The sequence below is a fragment of the Eleutherodactylus coqui genome, chromosome 6 (genome assembly GCF_035609145.1).
Source record: "Eleutherodactylus coqui strain aEleCoq1 chromosome 6, aEleCoq1.hap1, whole genome shotgun sequence".
NCBI classification, from domain to species: domain Eukaryota; kingdom Metazoa; phylum Chordata; class Amphibia; order Anura; family Eleutherodactylidae; genus Eleutherodactylus; species Eleutherodactylus coqui.
The window spans coordinates 76,343,171-76,363,845 of NC_089842.1; the positions used below are offsets into that span (position 1 = coordinate 76,343,171).

Consider the following 20,675-nt stretch of genomic DNA (forward strand, 5'->3'; position numbering starts at 1 on the left):
TAGCGCGCATTATAGGCACGCATCACCTATCTTTTGCAGGTGCGAGTATTTTGTGCCTCTAAAGGACGGACACTTGAACACTTCACAGGAAACCAATGCTTCTAATAGATGCTATTTTTTTGTGCACATAGGTGTGCAAAAAAAATTTGCTCGTCTGACCACGGCGTAAAGTAGTAAAACATAATATATATATTTATATATATAAATTTGACAACCCTGTAATCTTACTGACCCGCAATATAAAGAGAATATGTTTTATTTGTTTTTTTAAATCAGTTTTTATTGAAATTTTTAAATATTTTCCATACAAAATACATTGAAATGAAATGACATACCACATTCTCCATCAAGAAAATGGACTATGGAAAAGCAAGACCCAAAAAACAATGGCACAATTCCATTTTTCTTTTCAAACTTACCCCCAATTCTAAGTGTTTTTCAATACATTATTTGGTGCATTGCGGGTACTATTAAAAATACATACTACCCACAAAAAATGAGCCTTAATATGGCTATTAAAATTTTTAAAAGTTCTGGCTCTTGAAAGGCGGTGATGAAATAAGAAAAGTAAAAAAACTGAAAAGTGGCTGGTTTTAAGGGGTTAAAACTCTCATATCTTGCAATTGCGAGTGCCTGGGAAGATTAGGAGGGGAAAAGGTGGTGGAGGTCTTCAGACAGTTTCCCCTTTTGCTTTACTAATTAGTGATGAGTGATTAGTGGAATACTCAGCTTGTGTCGGTATTGCGCCGATTTAGCAAACATCTTTGTGAATTGGGAGGGTCAACTCCAATTTCTATTAAAATCAATGGGAGTAAAAATTGGGTTCACTAATTTGCCCTCCAGAAGATCCCCAATGCAGCCAAAGCCCCCTTCCCCTAATTTGTATGAGAATACAGGCACACATCGAGGAACACTGCGCTCCTCACAAAACTTGGTCAAAATAGGGTACAGTGTTGTAGGGGTCAATTGTAGCAAACAGGTATCATTAAAAACAAAAGAAGGCATGCATAGGGTTTCTTAGATCAAAAATTGCACCAAGGGAGACAGCAGGAGGAGAATCTAACTGACCTCTGTGTGTATATACTGAGGAGAATCTAACACTCATCTGTGTGTATATACTGAGGAGAATCTAACACTCCTCTGTGTGTATATACTGAGGAAAATCTAACACTCCTTTGTGTGTATATACTGTAGAGAATCTACCTCACCTCTATGTGTATATACTGACAATAATATAACACACATCTATGTGTATATACTGAGGAGAATGTAACTGATCTCTATGTGTATATACTGAGGAGAATCTAACACTCATCTGTGTGTATATACTGAGGAGAATCTAACACTCCTCTGTGTGTATATACTGAGGAGAATCTAACACTCCTCTGTATGTACTGTATATACTGAAGAGAATCTACCTCACCTCTATGTGTATATACTGAGAATAATATAACACTCATCTACGTGTATATACTGAGGAGCATCTACCTCACCTCTATGTGTAAATACTGAGGAGAATCTATCTCACCTCTATGTGTATATACTAAGGAGAATCTAACACTCCTGTGTGTATATATATACTGAAGAGAATCTACCTCACCTCTATGTGTATATACTGAGGAGAATGTAACACTCCTCTATGTGTATATACTGAGGATAATCTACCTCACTTATATGTGTATACACTGAGTAGAATATAAATGACCTATGTGTGTGTAGATACTAAAGAGAATCTACCTCACCTCTATGTGTATATACTGAGAAGCATGTAACCGATCTCTATGTGTATATTGAGGATAATCTACCTCACCTCTATTCATATATACTGATTGACCTCTGTGTGTATATACTGAAAGGCTGTAAAGTACATAAGGAAGTGACCAGGGACTGCAGGAATAAAGCATGCCTTTAAGGCTAAAAAGGGGCTGCAACCTCCAGTCTGGGGTTAAATTTGAATAACAAGGGTCTTTACCTTTAAGGGTAAAAGTGAGGAGAATGGGAGGTGTGGCACATTCTGCAGACATCAGTACATGTAGTCTGAGGAGAATCTAACGCTCCCTTATTTGTATATATATTTTATTCCTCGGTTCCTCTGAAGTAACCACGACTTCATAAAATTTTCCATGTGTACAACAGGTAAACATCTGTACCAAATTAACTTAGGCGAAGCCCGATATATCAGCTAGTGTTACATATCGCTAGGTCATGTGATGCAGATGTCCAGTGAAACTGCTGCCCATATGCAAGATGGAGGACACATTTGGTGACATCAGCAAGGTGCCCTGACTTCTGATTGGCTGCACACTGACCTCTGCAGCAGGCATTATGGAAAATTCGATTTTACTGCGATTTTTGCCAAAAAATCGGTTCAGACTAACCCAATTCGATTTTCTAAAAATCAGGGTGATTTTATTACTTGACCAATCAAGATGAGGAACACTATTATAATAATATAATAATCTTTATTTGTATAGCGCCAACTTATTCCGCAGTGCTTTCAGGCATGGATAAATGCAAAACAATACAACAATTGCAACAATTACAATGTGAGATACATTGGGTTAGACGCAAATGGGTTGGGGGTGGTACAGGAGGTGGGGAACACAGGCAATAGGAAATTTCATGTACAGATCATTTATTAGAAGGCAAACAGGGTGGAGCACCATAGGGAGGGGCGAGGGACTAGGTCAGGAGGTTTGGTATGCTTCCCTGAAGAGGTGCGTTTTTAAGGCACATCTGAAATTTCGTGCATCGGGAATTGTCCGGATGCCTTGGGGTAGAGCATTCCAAAGGATGGGTGCTGCTCTGGTGAAGTCCTGTAGGCGAGCATGTGAGGTTCGTATTACAGGGGTGTTTAGTCCGAGTGTGTTAGCAGATCGGAGTGAGCGGGCTGGGTGGTGTACTGACAGTAGGGAGGCGATGTATGGTGGTGCAGCGCCATGCAGAGCTTTGTGAGTGAGGTAGAGGAGTTTAAATTTAGTTCTGCAGTGGATGGGCAGCCAATGCAGCGACTGGCATAATGCAGAGGCGTCTGAATAACGACTGGATAGAAAAATGAGTCTAGCTGCTGCATTTAGTATGGATTGGAGTGGAGCGAGTCTAGTGCGGGGGAGGCCGATGAGTAGCGAGTTGCAGTAGTCAAGCCGGGAGAGATTGGATGTGGGGGGTAAAGGAGAGGTCAGAGTCCAGTGTCACCCCAAGGTATCGGGCATGCCGTCTGGGGGTTATGATGGTGCCAGACACTGGAATGGAGATGTTGAGGTGAGGTCGGTTAGAAGGTGGAAAGACAAGGAGGTCAGTTATAGAGAGGTTTAGTTTAAGAAAAAGGGAGGACATAGTGTTAGAGACAGCGGACAGACAGTCGGTGATATTTTGGAGGAATGGTTCAGAGATCTCACGAGAGGAGGTGTATAGTTGGGTGTCGTCAGCGTAGAGATGGTATTGGAGGCCAAATTTGTGGATGGTTTTTCCAATTGGGGAAGTATAGATAGAGAAGAGAAGGGGACCAAGGACCGAGCCCTGGGGTACACCAACAGCGAGAGGAAGTGGAGCAGAGATAGAACCTGCAAAGGAAACACTGAAAGAGCGGTCAGAGAGGTAGGAAGAGAACCAGGAGAGAGCAGTGTCCATCAGACCAATAGAGCGGAGCATAGTGAGAAGGAGGTTATGGTCGACAGTGTCAAATGCAGCAGACAGGTCAAGGAAGATTAGTAGGGAGTAATCACCTCTCGACTTTGCAGTCATCAGGTCATTTGTTACTTTTGTAAGGGCAGTTTCAGTCGAGTGTAGAGAGCGGAAACCAGACTGGAAGGGATCAAGGAGTGAGTTGTCAGAGAGAAAGCCAGTAAGCCGGGAGTAGACCAGGCGTTCTAGTAATTTGGAGATGAAGGGGAGGTTTGAGACGGGTCGGTAGTTGGCAGCATCAGTTGGGTCCAGGGTTGGTTTTTTAAGCAGAGGGGATATGATGGAGTGTTTAAATGAGGAGGGGAAGGTGCTAGAGGTTAGAGAGAGGTTGCAGATTGTGGTGAGGTGAGTAATGAGAGCTGGGGAAAGGGACCGGAGGAGGTGAGAGGGGAGAGGGTCGCTAGTGCAGGTGGTGGGGCGGGCAGCGGAAAGGAGACTGGAGACTTCTTCCTCTGTCGTTGGTTCTAACGTAGATAGTGAGTAGGTGCTGGATTCAATGCTGATGGAACTGGGATCGGGGCTAACAATGCAGCTTTCAGAGATTTCTTTTCGAATGTTGTCGATTTTTTTTTTTTTTTAAATAGGCAGCTAGTTCTCCCGCATTCAGGTCTGTCACAGGGGCCTGTTCTTTGGGTCTGAGGGGAGAGTGAAAGGTCTCAAAGAGTTGTTTGGGGTTGTGGGATAGTGAGGAGACAAGGGAGGTGAAATAAACTTGTTTGGCATGGTGAAGGGCTAGGTTATAAGTTTTAAGCATGAATTTGAAGTGGAGGAAGTCTGCCGGCAGCTTTGACTTTCTCCATAGTCGTTCGGCGCACCTAGAGCACCGCCGGATGAAGCACGTTTGGGACATGAGCCAAGGTTGCCGTGGTCTGCGTTTGATGGCTCGAGTCACGGGTGGTGCCGCTTCATCCAGGGCACGGCTGAGGGTGGTGTGGTAGTATTGGGCTGCCAGGTTAGGGCAGGGGAGGAGAGAGATAGGGAATAGGGAGGACTGAATAGTTTCGGCAAACTGTTTAGTGCGGACAGACTGGAGGTTCCTAGAGGTGCGATAGATAAGAGGGTCAGGGGAGATGCTAGGGTGCCTGATGGAGAAAGAGAGATGGTTGGGATCTGAGAGTGGAGGGGGGGAGTTAGTAAAGTGAGAAGCAGAGCAGAGATGGAGGAAAACTAAATCAAGAGTGTTACCATCACTATTCCTAATAATGCAGCCATAGACATCAAGTAGTGATGGAATTAAAGTACATAAAAAGCTACAAGAGCTGTATGTCAAGAGAGTATTCTGGTTGGTTTCAAGACTTCCATCAGTATTGGCTGCACAGCATACAACGCAGACATTGCATGTGAGCAACACCTCTGGGAAACACTCATGCGCATGACATCAGCAAGCCCAATGCAGATTGCAGGGCAACTCATTGTGCAGGCACCTTACCTAGAAGAATGGTGCTCGCATAGTGTTTGCAGCACACTGTGTCTCCATCTCAAGGGAGGTGAAGACCTCAATCAATTGACAATGGGCAGGATTAGTGTGGTAGGAGGGGAAGAAAGCTCAGACCAGTGCTGAGGCATAAATGGTCTATTGGACAGTTTAGTCCTAATTTACATATGGCAGAGAGATTAAAGAAAATGAGTTTGGGGACAAGAGCTGTTAATAATAAAAACAAAAGCATGGATAGGTTGGTCTTCATTTCCCCATCTAAGATAGGATTCATTGATGGGGGTAAATAGGAATGACAGACTTTCTTTAGGGAATGCAAAACAGTAGGTGCACCTCAAGTTAAGTATTCAGTTAAGGGGGTGCCCCTATCTTGGCCAAATATGGTTGCAATGGGAACACTGCTTTGTTTGAGGTGGCCAGGAGAACGGAAATGGCTGAGCGTGCCTGGTCTATGCTGTTTCTGTAACCCCCATAGAAGTCAATAGAAGTTATGAAAACGAGTTACTTTGTTTCTGCAACTCCTAAATTACAGAAACAGCATAGCTTATTATGTTACATTATTTGTGTAAACTTTCATTTACTGCTGTGGAAATTATAGAAGGAAGCCTGCTTCACTGATGACATAATTCTGACCACCCCAGGCTACCTCATACAGCCAGGCCAGGGACCATGGAGTCCACAACAAGAGAGGTGCAGGTCCTTGAGTCAGGACCTACATCTATCTGATTTTTGTGTAATATCCTGTGAACATGCCATAAAAGTGTGAGATGGGAATACCCCTTTAATTTAAAAAACATAATTTTTTCATTATGCATATGCAGCTATGTACTGACCTGTAATGGTGCACATAAGAGTGATTGTAACCACTTTAGCCAACATGTTACTTAATATCCTGTGGAATGAAATGCTGGACGTTACAATCTATTACATTCTACATAGTTTTATACTGTCAGTTAACACCTAGGCTTTAGATCTACAGTAAGTCAAAGAAACAAACACTTTCACATCAGATGTTTTTAGATTAAACTGTCTGGTGCTTATGTAGCTACATACATAATACAACTTGCTGAATCCTGATCAGTTCCCAGAATGATATATTCTGCAATAGCTGCTCATCCTCATTCTCCTTGCCACATCTTTACAGAAATAGCTATGTGTTACCACTGGCATACAAATGAGAAGTTGGCTGGCACAAACACCCTTCTAGCCCACCCATAGGAGAAGATCCCGTTGCCTCCACCTAACTTTGATGACTGGACGTAAGCTTGTAGCCAGCTGATAGGTCTGTAGGTCCGGTATCACTTCAGCTCCCTTACCTGATCACTTCTTCTTCAGGTCTGGATTTGATGTTGGTATGGTAAGCTGATATTTATATGAGAGCACTTCTTGTCTGGTTGTGTATTACAGCTTATATTACAGCGTTAAGTTTCTGATGCTTCTCTGATTTCAAGGTAACGCTGGAAGTTTGATGAACCCGAGAGTTCTGGTCATTGAATTTTAGAAATGATCCTTTGTCAGACACAGATAAACAGAATGTACACTACTGGAATATTAAAAGTGTTTCTTATATAACATTTTATCACGTTGTCTAAATATGTTTTTTAAAAGGGTTGTCCAATTGTGAGCTATTAATGGTCTGTCCTCAGGAACCTGAAGTGAAATGAATGGAAACATGACTCATCAAAATGAACAAGAACTGCAATGCCAAGTTTGGCCACTACCGTGGGACTGGAGCTGTCTGCTTCTTGCAGAAAATTAGCTCTATGCCTAAGTGCAGCAGCCTGATTAGCAGCATCTATAGTGGTGGACCACTGTAGATCTGTTATTGAAATTTTCTAATTTTCTGCCTAATGCACACTGTGCACTGATTGGCCTGTGCTGATCATATAAGCCGCCCAATCAGGAGTTAACATATGAAATATGAAGATTTTGTGACCCCTGTTGAAAATCCCAAAATGGGACCTGGAAGCCCCTAGTAGTGCAATTGCCAATAACTAACTGAACAGGATTGTCGGACTGTTGGAAAAAAAATGCTTCCACTTAAAGTTTACCTGACATGATGTTCCATATATGTTTTGGATAGAGATGAGGGAGCATACTCGCTAAGGACAATTGCTTGATCGAGCATTGTCCTTAGTGAGTATCTCCCTGCTCGGAAGAAAAGGTTCGGCTGCCGGCGCAGGGGAGCGGTGAGTTGCGGCAGTGAGCAGGGGGGAGCGGGGGGGAGAGAGGGAGAGAGAGATCTCCCCTCCGTTCCTCCCCGCTCTCCCCCGGTGCTCCCCGCCCGCCGCCGGCAGCCGAATCTTTGCTCCCGAGCGGGCAGGTACTCGCTAAGGGCAATGCTCGATCAAGCAATTGTTTATATCCAGGGAATACATTCCAGTTATTATTATTAATGATGCTGTTATGTTTCAGTTCATTTAGAAGCTTCTCTTTCCAAGCCAGCCTTCTCATATACCAGTACGCAGAGTGGTCAGTTCAGTTACTGACAATGGCCAACTTATGAGGTGATCAGATGGTTGTTACAATGACAGGAAGCCTTCGCTGCAAAGCATAAAGCAATGGTTAAGTATCCAGAACTGTAATTCATTGCAAACATGAGAACATGTGCGGAACGACTCGTTCACACCAGCATTACACTGCTGTTAGGGATTTTAGTCTCCTTGTTCCATTTTTGGAGCAGAGAAAAGCATTTAAATATTTCTGCTTTTATTTTCCATTGATTTAAATTGTTTAAAATGAAACAAATGGGGCTGCAGACTGAGCTATTTGTTCCTTTTAAGGGTGCCTTCACACTTCGCGATCGCAATATCGATTGGAAAGTCCTATTGACATTCACGTTAAAAAAACGCAGCAATATTGCAATCGCAAGTGTGAAGGCATCTTAGAGGAAAACCAAACAGAACGGAAGCAAACAGAAACCTTTAAAATCCATTGAAATCAATGACGAAAAGCGGTAAAGTTTAATTTTATTTCATTTCAATTCCATTTTTTTGCTAAAGAAGAACAGAGCAAACAGACTGAAATCTCTACTGGCAGTGGGACGCTGGTGTCAACAAGCCCTAACAAGTAAGGCCACTGTCACATATACGTTCAGAAAACACCACTTGAAATTGCAACATTTTTACTGCAATTTCGAGCAGCATTTTTGAACGCATGGTACAGTGTTTGTCAGCGCTTTTTAATGCCCTCCATCATTGTGATGGGGATGAGATGCGTCATGAAACACGAAAACACAGAAAAATAAAATAGACAGCGTATGAGAACATGAAAAGTTTATGATTATTTTGATTTCCACATTGAGCCGTATTGTAATACACAAAAATAGTGCGCACAGTAATGTGTGGAGTTATAGTTATAGTGCATGGATAATGTACTCAATCATCTAGAACAATATGGGAAGGGAAGTGAAAGGCCAGGTAAAAATATAAAGCTTAATACATTTTAGAAGCTTGCTATTAGAAGTGGAAAGAAAGAACAAAGACAAAAAATTCTGAAGGAAAGAAGAGGAGCAAGAGACATCGATCACAAACTAAAATGTTCCTACACAAAGGCACAGATAATGGGAAACAAACAAGGAGAATTGGAGCTCCTAACACAGGAAGAGAAGTAGGATGTCATAGGCATCACGGAAACTTGGTGGAGAGATACACATGATTGGAGTGCAAGGCTTGAAGGATACAACTTATTTATAAGAAACAGACCTAAGAAAGGGGGAAGAGGTATTGTGTTGTATGTTAGGAAAACATTAATCTCCCCAGAGATTCAATCTTCAGAGCATGGTAGTTCTGTAGAAACTGTTTGGGTAAGAATACAAGGAGAGAACAGAAAGGACACCATTGTAGGCATTTACTAAAGGCCACCTGGACAAGCAGAAGATATGGATGAACTCTTTCTACATCAGATGGCCAAGCTCTCAAAAAAGCATGACATATTGATTATAGGAGATTTTAACTATCCAGACATTCGTTGGAAATCTTTCTCAGGTAAAAATAATGGATCCAACAAATTCTTGGTATTATTGTATCTTGTCACCACTAGCAGAATGGGTGGAGACCTAGTGGTGGGCAGTATCCGCCCAGTGTACACCCACATGCTGCTGATTGGCTGAGTGCAAGCAGGCCCTCAAAGGTCCTAGCAGCGTGGGGATTTACTTAATGGGGAGATGAACGGTTAGGGTTAGGGGTTGTTTCAGTGTTAGGCAAATAATGTAACCCTAAGACTGAAACGAGCCCTCACCCTAACCCTCCATGGCAGCCATAACCTTTCCATCAATGTCTCGCAGCGCTGTCCCCGCAGTGTCCTCATTGTCATGCAGTGCTGTCCCCGAAGTGTTCTTGCACACCCCCCCTCCCTGACTGTCACCCACCGCTGTACCCCCTCCTGCCTTCCTCTGCAGTGTCCCCCTTCCTCACTGTGACCCAGCGATTGCCGTGTGCAGTGTTACAGCAGTGTCCCTGCTCCCCTCCAGCCTTACCCACTGCCTCCCCCTCCCTCATTCTCACCCAGCGCTCTCCAATGCGAGATATGGCGGCGCCGCTCCATCAGTGTCCGGCACCACTCTTGCAGTGGCCCTGCTCCCCTGCAGCTTTACCCACTGCCTCCCCATTCCCCTCCCTCACTCATTCACTCGCTGTCACCCTGCACTCTGCAGTCCGAGATGCCGTACAGCCGCTGCCTCACTGTCGTACGCTACTCTCTGGTCCGACGTGCTGCCATGGAAACCACTGCCACCGCTGTCTTGATCCCACATGCTGCCATGGAAGCCCTTGTCGCCGCCAGAGGAGGCGGAGAACAAGCCACTGTGCCTCCAGCAAAGCCGCTCTTAGTGAGTAGCAGGACATGAAAGCCTGAGCAGGGGGAGGCAGTGCTGCAGCCAATCAAGTATTGGGGGCATGCCCAGGTTGTTAAGCAGCCTGTATCTTGTTACCACCCACAGTTTTGGTGGTGACAAGATACAATAATACCAAAATTCTTATCTGCTCTTGCTGACAACTTTATCTTCCAAAAGGTAGAAGAGAAAAGAAGACAATTTGCTATCTTGGACCTAATTCTTACCAACAGGGAGTAAGGGTGGCTGGGACCTTAGGAGGCAGTGATCATCCTATCCTTGAATTTTGGATAACAAGAGGAGAAAAACCTGAGAAGACCTCAAGGTTAGATTTCAGAAAGACAGATTTTAATGGCAGATTTTAACTCAGAAAGAGGATAGGAAGGATCCAATGGCTGGATGTGCTTAAGGATGTGCAGAAATGTCCAAGAAGGTTTTGAAATATTGCAAAATGAGATTTTCAAAGCACAATCCCTAAAAGAAGGAAGAATCCAAAGCATTTAAAGAGACCAGGATGGATGAACACAGAACCTAAATACACACTAAAAAAGAAGAAAAGGGGGGGGGGGGAAGCTAAGGAATAATATCATGTGGTCTGCAGAAACTGTAGGGCAAGTGTCAGAATAGCTAAAGTTAATAATAAATTGAGGCTTGCAACAGAGGCCAAAAAGGATTTGGGGGGGGTATGTCAAAAGCAAAATAAAAGTCAAAGATGCTATAGGATGAAAATGGTAAATTGATTAAAAATAATGTTGAGAAGGACAAACTTTTAAATTCCGATTTTGTATCTGTTTTCTCTCAGTAAGTAGATGTAACATCAACTGATCTTCTCTGTGCTAGTGGAGGAATAAGATAATGCAGGCTATCTATAAGCAGAGAGATGGTGAGTAGAGATGAGCGAGCATACTCGTCCGAGCTTGATACTCGCTCGAGTATTAGGGTGTTCGAGATGCTCGTTACTCGTAACAAGTACCACGCGGTGTTCGGGTTACTTTCATTTTCTTCCCTGAGAAATGTGCGCGCTTTTCTGGCCAATAGAAAGACAGGGAAGGCATTACAGCTTCCCCCTGCAACGTTCAAGCCCTATACCACCCCCCTACAGTGAGTGGCTGGCGAGATCAGGTGTCACCCGAGTATTAAAATCTGCCCTTCTCTATATGCGCTCAATGGGGCCGGCGGCAGCAGCACCGACCCCATTGAGAACATATAGAAGACAAATCATTCTTCTCTGCCACAGCTGTAACAGCTGTGGCAGAGAAGAACGATGTTTGCCCATTGAATTCAATGGAGCCAGCAATACAGCAGGTTCCACTGAAAGCAATGGGCTGCCGGCGATCGCGGGATGAATTGTCGGGAAGGGCTTAAATATATAAGCCCTTCCCAGCAATTCATCCAGAAATGTGTTACAATAAAAATATATACCGGCGTATAAGGCGACGGGGCGTATAAGACGACCCCCCAACTGTCACCTTATACGCCGGTAATACAGTGGAGCAAAGAATAAATATCATTAGTCACTTCTCCTGGCGTTCTGCGGTGCTGCTGCAGGCTGTCGCTCCCTCCTGGTCCACGGCAGAGCATTGCTTTCTCTACGAAGGGCTTTAAATCCCCGCCTCCAGAAACACACGTGCCTTCAGCCAATCACAGCCAATGACAATGATGTCATTGAATGGCTGTGATTGGCTGAAGGCACGTGTGTTTCTGGAGGCGGGGATTTCAAGCCCTGCGTCCAGAAAGCAATGCTCTGCCGGGGACCAGGAGGGAGCGACAGCCTGCAGGAGCACCGCAGAACGCCAGGAGAAGTGAGTAATGATTTTTATTCTTTGCTCCACTGTATTGCCGGCGTATAAGGTGACAGTTGGAGGGTCGTCTTATACGCCCCGTCGCCTTATACGCCGGTATATATTTTTATTGTAACACATTTCTGGATGAATTGCAGGGAAGGGGTTATATATTTAACCCCTTCCCGACAATTCATCCTGCGATCGCCGGCAGCCCATTGCATTCAGTGGAACCTGCTGTATTGCTGGCTCCATTGAATTCAATGGGCAAACATCGTTCTTCTCTGCCACAGCTGTTACAGCTGTGACAGAGGAGAACGATCTTTACGCTGACAGTGCGGGGGGGGGGGCCCACTCTTGCTGCTATTGTGGCTTAATAGTGGGACCTGTGAACTTGAGATGCAGCCCAACATGTAGCCCCTCGCCTGCCCTATCTGTTGCTGTGTCGTTCCCATCACTTTCTTAAATTGCCCAGATTTTCACAAACGAAAACCTTAGCGAGCATCGGCGATATACAAAAATGCTCGGGTCGCCCATTGACTTCAATGGGGTTCGTTACTCGAAACGAACCCTCGAGCATTGCGAAAAGTTCATCCCGAGTAACGAGCACCCGAGCATTTTGGTGCTCGCTCATCTCTAATGGTGAGGGAACAGTTAGATAACTTAAATCAATTCAAGTCTCAAGGTCCAGATGAATTACATCCTAGGATACTAAAGGAAGCAGCTAAACCACTCGCCATAATCTTTTAAAAATCCTGGAGAACAGGAGAAGTCTCATAAAAAAAAAGGGAAAAGGTTGTCCCTATCTTCAAAAAAGGTAAGGAGGTGGATCCAGGAAAACTACAGGCCTGCAAGCCTTACTTCTATACCGGAAAAGATCTTTGAACAAATTATTAAACAGCATGTATGTAAGTACTTGGATGAGAATGGAGTAATTACAAGAGCCAGCATGGGTTTGTAACAAACAAGTCATGCCTGACTAATCTAATTTCCTTCTATGACAAAACCACCGACTGGGTTGATCAGGGAAATGCAGTAGATATAGTATATCTTGACTTTAGTAAAGCATTTGACAAAGTATCTCATATTATCCTTATTGAAAAAATGACCAAATGTGGGATTGATAAGGCCACCGTTAGGTGGATTCACAACTGCCTGAGTGATCGTACTCAAAGAGTGATCATAAATGGCTGCACATCCAAGTGGAAGAATGTATCAAGTGGAGTACCTCAAGGCTCTTTCCTAGGCCCAGTGTGGTTCAACATTTTTATAAATGATGTAGAGGAGGGAATTTAAGGCAAGCTGATCAAATTTGCAGACGACACAAAGCTAGGAGAGATAGCCAATACTAGGGAAGAGAGAGAGAGTATTCAAAAAGATCTAGAAAAGCTTTCACAGTGGGCAGCGACTAACAGAATGGTATTTAACAAGGAGAAATACAAAGTCCTACATCTGGGTAAGAAAAATGAAAAAAGCACATACAGAATGGAAGGAATTGGGCTAAGCAGCAGCACACGTGAAAAAGACTTGGGTATACTAATAGATCATAGACTGAACATCAGTCAACAGTGTGATGCAGCATTAAAAACGCAAACTCAATTTTGGGATGTATTAAGAGAGGCATAGAGTTTAGACCACGTGAGGTCATTATCCCCCTCTACTCTTCCTTAGTCAGACCTCATCTGGAATACTGTGTCCAGTTCTGGGCACCCCACTTTAAAAAAAGACATCGACAAACTGGAGCAAGTTCAGAGAAGAGTTACCAAGATGGTGAGTGGTCTGCAAATCATGTCCTATGAGGAACGGTTAAAGGATCTGGGAATGTTTAGCTGACAAAAAAGAAGGCTAAGAGGAGATTTAATAGCTGTCTACAAATATCTGAAGGGCTGTCAGAGTGCAGAGGGATCAGCCCTATTCTCATTTGTACAAGGAAATACTAGAAGCAATGGGATGAAACTGAAAGGGAGGAGACACAAATTAGATATTAGAAAAAACTTTCTGACAAGGAGGGTGATGAATGAGTGGAACAGGTTGCCATGGGCGGTGGTGAGTTCCCCTTCAATGGAAGTGCTCAACAGAGGCTGGACAGACATCTGTCAGGGATGATTTAGTGAATCCTGCACTGAGCCGGGGGTTGGACCCGATGACCCTGGAGGTTCCTGCGAACTCTACCATTCCTTGATTCTATGTCATAGTATAGAGCTATTGCACAGAATAATGTCATATTACAAAGGTAATCTACTGAGCAATGTTATAGTATAGAGATAACGTACATAGTGATGTCATAATGCACAAATAATCGACTCAGTGATGTTATAGAACAGGGATAGTCCCAGTGCCAGATTAATTATTGAGGCCCCTAGTCAGTTGAAATCTCGTAATACTTTTTGGTCAGCGGAACAGGCAACACACTGAGGCTAGATTCACATGCGTGTATTTGCACATAAACTTTTTACAAGTGCAATACGCAGGAAATAAAACCCATTGATTTTAATGGGTTCATTTACAAGTGGGTATGTTGCATACACAATTGCGTTGTGCAAAAAAACATCGTATGCCCTATTTTTTTGTGCATTTGTTCAGGAAAAGAACACATCTCCTACGCCTTAAAGAATTTGGCCATTTCAATGGCTGGGAGCATCGGTGTGCATTTTCTTGCACGTGCGATTGTGCATGACTTGTGCTTGCAAAAAGTACTGTAAAAAACGCAGTTGTGCGCTCTATTATGCGAAAGTGCAATGTAAAAAAATGTGCAAAAATACTTGCGCTTGTGTAAAGCAAGCCTAACTCACAGAATGTTTTGTTACTTAAGGTTTCTTTACACGCGCTCTAGTGGGATAACATTGAACTAAGTAGTGTAGTGTAGATGTCGACCACTAGATGGGGATAACCATCACTACTATATTGTACATTATACGTACATTGGCTGCACCAAAGTTTTTAACAGCTGACAGAAGATGGGCTTTCCAGGGACAAACTGTAATGTGAACCTGATGTCTATGGTTTATGTACTTTAGGGGTTGTTCACATGGGCGTAAGTGCATTTTGGTCGTGTAAATATGCAGTGTGTTTATACAACTGCAAATTGCTTATGCTATGCTTTTTGGCTGCTCTGGCATGTTCTGTGTACACAAATAGGTGCGTGTTTGCACATACAAAAAAAACCACAGAAAATCACATTGAGTGACATTTTGTGTATATACGTTGTGAATACTCTAATTTTCAGCATATGCCGGATGCATTTACACACACCCATTGACTTCAATGGGCTCTTGAAATCATTCTTTCTCCTCCTCATTGCGGGGAACAGTTGTGAAGAACTGACGGGGGGGTGCGGTGAATCCACAGTGAGGAGGATGGGGGAGTATGGGACTTCCTTTCTTGAGATCATGAGACCCCTCCGGTCTGCAAGTTATTCCCTATCCACAGGATAGGGGATAATTTGATACTCTGGTGCAACCCCTTTACCCCTTTAATAAAGAAAGAAGGGAAAAAAAGAAGACACAAAAAGAAAAAGAAGACGAAGAAGAAGAAAAAAGAAGGGAAAAGATTTTTTTTTTCTTTTTCCTTCCTTATTTTCTTTCTTCTTTTTTCTTCTCCTCCTTTTTATTTCTCTCTTTTCTTTCTTCTTTTAGCAGGTTCAGCCAAGACAAAACACCAAAGGTTCAGGTTTGCACCAAACTGAATTTTTAGCAAAGTTTGACCTGAAACAGGGTTCGATATAAGACAGCTAGAGAGATGGATCGATAATATGATACTGTAGAAACAGAAGATTGAAAAAGACCCTTGGTTGATCAGGTCTGGCCTTATATTATTTCTTTTCCATATCCCTCATAGGATAGGTTGAAGCTGATCCCAGGCAGGTTTACTTACTAATGATTTTCCAACCACGTCTGCTAGATGTTTGTTCCAAGCATCTACTACTCTATCTGTATATCTTCTGATATTGCTTCTACTCTTACCCCAACTAAACTTAGGTTGTGCCCCCTTCTTCTTGTGTTTAGTTTCTTATTAAAAAACACTTCTTTCCTGAACCTTATTTATATCTTTAAGGGCTCACATCCACTTGCGTTTTTTTAACACTGCAATATCGCTGAGTTTTTTTTAACGCGATTGTCAATGGGACTTTCTAATGTTAAAAACGCATTGCACAAAAATAGCAAAGGAAACACACTTTAACATTAGAAAGTCCCATTGACAATCGCGTTAAAAAGCAGCGATATCGCTTGAAAAAAACACGCAAGAAAAACCAAGTGGGTATTCACCCTAAGTTATTAGATAGATAGATAGACAGATATGACATAGATAGATAGATAGATAGATAGATAGATAGATAGATAGATAGATAGATAGATAGATAGATAGATAGATAGATAGATAGATAGATATCAGAGATAGATAGGAGATAGATAGATATATAGATAGGAGATAGGAGACAGATAGATGGATAGATATGAGATAGATAGATGTTTAAGATTTAGATCTTGCTCTCGTAACCCTTTCTTACAGATGACAATCGTGGGCAATAGCTGCAATCGGCCGCGTGGCCATCGTGGCTATTAACCCTTTAAATGCCACTTTCAATTCTGCCACGGCATTTAAATCCTATGAATGATGTTCAGGGGTCCTGTATGCCTCCCCCGCGGTGAGATTGGGGGGCATATTATCAATTTCTGCAACACCTCTGCCCTATTCAGCAATTCCAGTAACCTGATTGGTTGCTTGGATTGGCTGATTCAACCTGATTGGTTGTTTGGGATGGCTGATTCAACCTGATTGGTTGTTAGGGCAGAGGTGTTGCAGAAATTGATAATATGCGATCGGGAAAGCTGTACAGGTACCATGGCAGCCGGGGGCCTTCCAAAAGGCCCCAGGGCTGCCTTGGGAGAATCCCTGTAAAGCCGTCCCCGTGGGGTGGCTTGATAGGCTACCTGTCACAATGCAGTATGATGTAATGCTATAGCATTATGTCATACTGCAGGAGCAATCAAAGCATTGCTGGTTGTAGTCTCCCAGGGGGGCTTAAAAGAAAAGTTAAAAAAAAGATCAATAAAGTTTTATTAATTATAAAAAAAAAGTAATAAAAGTTTAAATCAACCCCCTTTTGCCATATCTATAATAAAAATCTAAATCATTAAAGAAAAATACATATTTGGTATCGCCGTGTTGGTAAAAGTCGTGCATTGTTTACCCCACATGGTGAACGTCGTCCAAAAAAAAAAAAAAGAATGCCAGAAATGCACTTTTTCAGTTACCCTCTCTCCGAGAAAAAACACAATAAAAAGCGATCAAAAAGCCATATGTATTCCGAATTGGCACTAACGGAAACTATAGGAAATTCCACAAAAAATGAGCCCTCGCTCAACTACGTCGATGGAAAATTAAAACAGTTATTGCGCACAGAAGATGGCGGCAGAAAATAATTGAAAAAAATCAAATGTCTTTGAAAAAAAAAACTATACAAGTTTCGGATCGTAGTAATCGTACTGACCCATAGAATAAAGTTATCATGTCGTTTTTATTGCAGTTTGTCCGCCGTAGAAACAAGACGCACTGAAGGATGGCGGAATGTCGTTTTTTGTTTTCATTTTACTCCACGTAGAATTTTTTAAAAGTTTTTCAGTACATTATGTGGTACTTTAAATAGCACCATTAAAAAATACAACTTGTCCCACAAAAAACAAGCCCTCATACAGCGACGTTGATGGATAAATAAAGGAGTTACGATTTTTTTAAAGGGGGGAGGAAAAAACAAAAATGGAAAAAAAAAAGGGGGCCGCGTCATTAAGGGGTTAAAAGCACTTTATACTCTTCTAGGACATTGCTTAGAATTGCTGACATATAAATGAATGAGTTACTATAAGAGATAAAGACATTTTCAATATATACAGATGTATAAAACAATGACACACATGATTAATTTCAATTTTACACAGTCAACGGAATATCCAAAAATGCATTGCTTTATCTTTTACAGTAGTTTTACAGTAAACATTTGTGTTTATTAACTTGTCATTAACATGATATGCGTTATTAACTATTGTCATTATTCCGTCACCCTTGTATCGTTTCATTGCATAAATTGAATAAGCTCCATGTTGACTATTTATACTTGTCTGCCACCCAGAGTCCTAAAATAATAGCACAGATCAAAAGAAAGAAAATTCTAAATATGTAACTGCATTGTATTATTAATCTGGGCAATTAACAGAGCAATGAGCATGCTGCAGCCTGGGGCACACTTCATGGAACCGATCATATACTCTCAATATTGAAGGCCTTATGAATGTGTTTATGTAGATAGTAAGTTCTAGTACAATGTCAGTGGATAGAAAGATGACGACTATTGGCAGTACTTCTCGCAGAACCCAAGAGGAAAAGGAATGCCCACAGGATAGTTGTGGGGTAAAAAGCTTCTTTATTACAAAGCTGTAGAATGCATCTCAGCCTTGGGATGTTTCCTTTTACATGGAGCAATGAGCTCCCAATGATGAAAGTCAATCAACAAGATCATTCCTCACTCATCTGCCTGGCTGTCACGGTGTGATTTGGCTGGCAGTCTGGACTTTCCATCTTTTTGGTTTTAGTCCACTAAGCCAATCACCATTCCATCTGAGTTACAGTAGATCTCAAGGATGTAGAAGAGAAGAAGTGTTGCGGCATCACTACACAGGTTCCTTGTGTTGGGGTACCCTTCTTCTCTCCCCTGTTGTATCATTCCTTATAGTGCATGGTCTGATTGGTTGTCAGGAAGGCGGAGCTCCTTGTCGGCCAATCAGCGATAACATCATGATATATAATCCAACCGGGCCCTGTCATTACGGCCGGTCTTTCTGCTTATGTCTATACATGCTTTCCAGAGCTCTATCTGTCTGGTTCTAGTTTTGTCCGTTTGGTTCAGAGCTCTGTCCGTCTGAATCCAGTTTTGTCTCATGTTTCTGCTGCTTGCAAGCTATGCTGTGCTCTGCCAGTTTGTCCGTCTGACAGTCTGTCTGTCTGCTAGTTGTCTATTTGCTTATCCATCCATTTGTTTATCTATATTTGATCCACCCGTCCTTATGGTTGTCAGATGCCCGGTTCATGTCTGTTAGTCCTACCTGTCTGTTGGTGGGCAGACGCCTGAGCTTCTTTCTGTTTATTCCCCTCTGTCCATTGGTAGGTGGATGCCAGGGCTTTGTCCTGTCTGTCTTCCATCCTTAGTGTTCTTGTATGCCTGAATCTCCTCCATCCGTAGGTGTTCGGACTCCTGAATCCCCTTCCGCCCATAGCTGTTCTGATGCCTGTTTAAGTTCTGTTTGGTGTGGCAGTGTTCCCTGTCTGATTATTTCCTGTGTTCTGTTGTTCCTAGTTGACATCTAGAGATAGACTAGGTCCTGTAGATACAAGACGTAGGACCATCCCTATCAGGCAGGGGCGAACCAAGTCCTGGTTCGGTTAGAGAAAAAATTCCTAGTCCTGTGTCTGTTCAGTCCATCGTTGTCCTGTGTGGTGACACCCATACAGGGCACTGTGGTTTTACCCTGCACAGATGTGACACATAGGCCTTCGCATTCAGACTCTATGAGGGGACGAACAATCATTCTTACAAGTGATCTTCCCCATAGAGCATCATTGTAGTGGGTAGCACTATGCTGGCAACAACGATGGGTTTTTTTTTGTGCAGGTAAGAACTCTCATATGATTGTTCATTTGGCCAATTCTCAGGCTAGGTAGAAGGAAAAACTATTAGCTGATGACCAAGCAAATGCTTGCTCATCAGCTAATCATATCTTTTTTGCAAGCATTAAAATGCTGGCTTGTCAGCCATACATCGCCCATGTAAACTGAAAGATGTGCAGCTGACCAATGTTGGCTTCATGGGGGCAAAGGATTGTATTTAGAATCATTCATCCACTAATAAGAGTCTGGATTGGTCCGCGTAAAAGACCAGTAGACGAGTACTGATCTCGTTGATCAGCGCTCGTATACTGGAGTAAATTATGTGTTTATGATCCATTATGACATATGATCATGTCGAAGGCTTTAGACATCAGATTAGTGGGGTTAGCTAAGACAATGTCCAGGCTGCTCTGCTGCACTTAATTTTATTGAGACAGCTATGCCCAAATTCTACAAGTACTAACTCCACCTATTCAGACGGACATGCAAGTTCAGTTCAACAAGAACACCAACCTCAGGGTGCGTTCCCACGAACGTATATCGGCTCGGTTTTCACGCCGAGCCGATATACGTTGTCCTCGTGTGCAGAGGGGGGAGGCTGGAAGAGCCCAGGAGCAGGAACTGAGCTCCCGCCCCCTCTCTGCCTCCTCTCCGCCCCTCTGCACTATTTGCAATGGGGAGAGGCGGAACGGGGCGGGGCTAATTCCCGTAACTTAGCCCCACCCCCGTTCCGCCTCCTCTCATTGCAAATAGTGCAGAGGGGCGGAGAGGAGGCAGAGAGGGGGCGGGAGCTCAGTTCCTGCTCCTGGGCTCTTCCAGCCTCCCCCCTCTGCACACGAGGACAACGTATATCGGCTCGGCGTGAAAACCGAGCCGATATACGTTCGTGGGAACGCACCCTCAGGCTGTTCATCTCAGCCCAATCAGCTGAAAGAAAAAGAACTAAATAGAAGCGAAAAGGTGAAGAACAGAGTTGAGCGAACATACTCTGCCAAGCATACTCTAAGGTGCTCTTTACTCGAACAAGCATCATGCCATTTTCAACCCCGCCCCAGTTTTTGGCTCCTCCCTGCTGTGACGTGCCTGTTTTGGCCCCTCCCCGCACGTCAACGGCAAATTTTTTGGCTGGCAGGCAGGGGAGAGAGAGAGAGAGAGAGACCCCCCCCAAAAAAAGCTCGGGACCCGGCGGCCCACATACAAAAATGCACGAGTCTCTCGTTGTAGTCAATGGGGTTCGTTACTCGAGTAGAGCTCTCAAATTTTGCGAAAAGCTCGACTCGAATAA

General features: G+C 43.2%; 1 protein-coding gene across 1 annotated transcript in view; it reads right to left on the reverse strand.

Annotated features, from left to right (window-relative positions):
• Positions 1-18,925, reverse strand: part of LOC136633603 (apolipoprotein A-IV-like) — a 34,065-nt gene extending 15,140 nt beyond the window's left edge. Inside the window, exon 1 of the mRNA XM_066609361.1 lies at positions 18,829-18,925. Coding sequence (XP_066465458.1) covers positions 18,829-18,925 — 97 coding nt within the window. The remainder of the gene's footprint in view (positions 1-18,828) is intronic.
• Between the last annotated feature and the right edge of the window lie 1,750 nt (positions 18,926-20,675).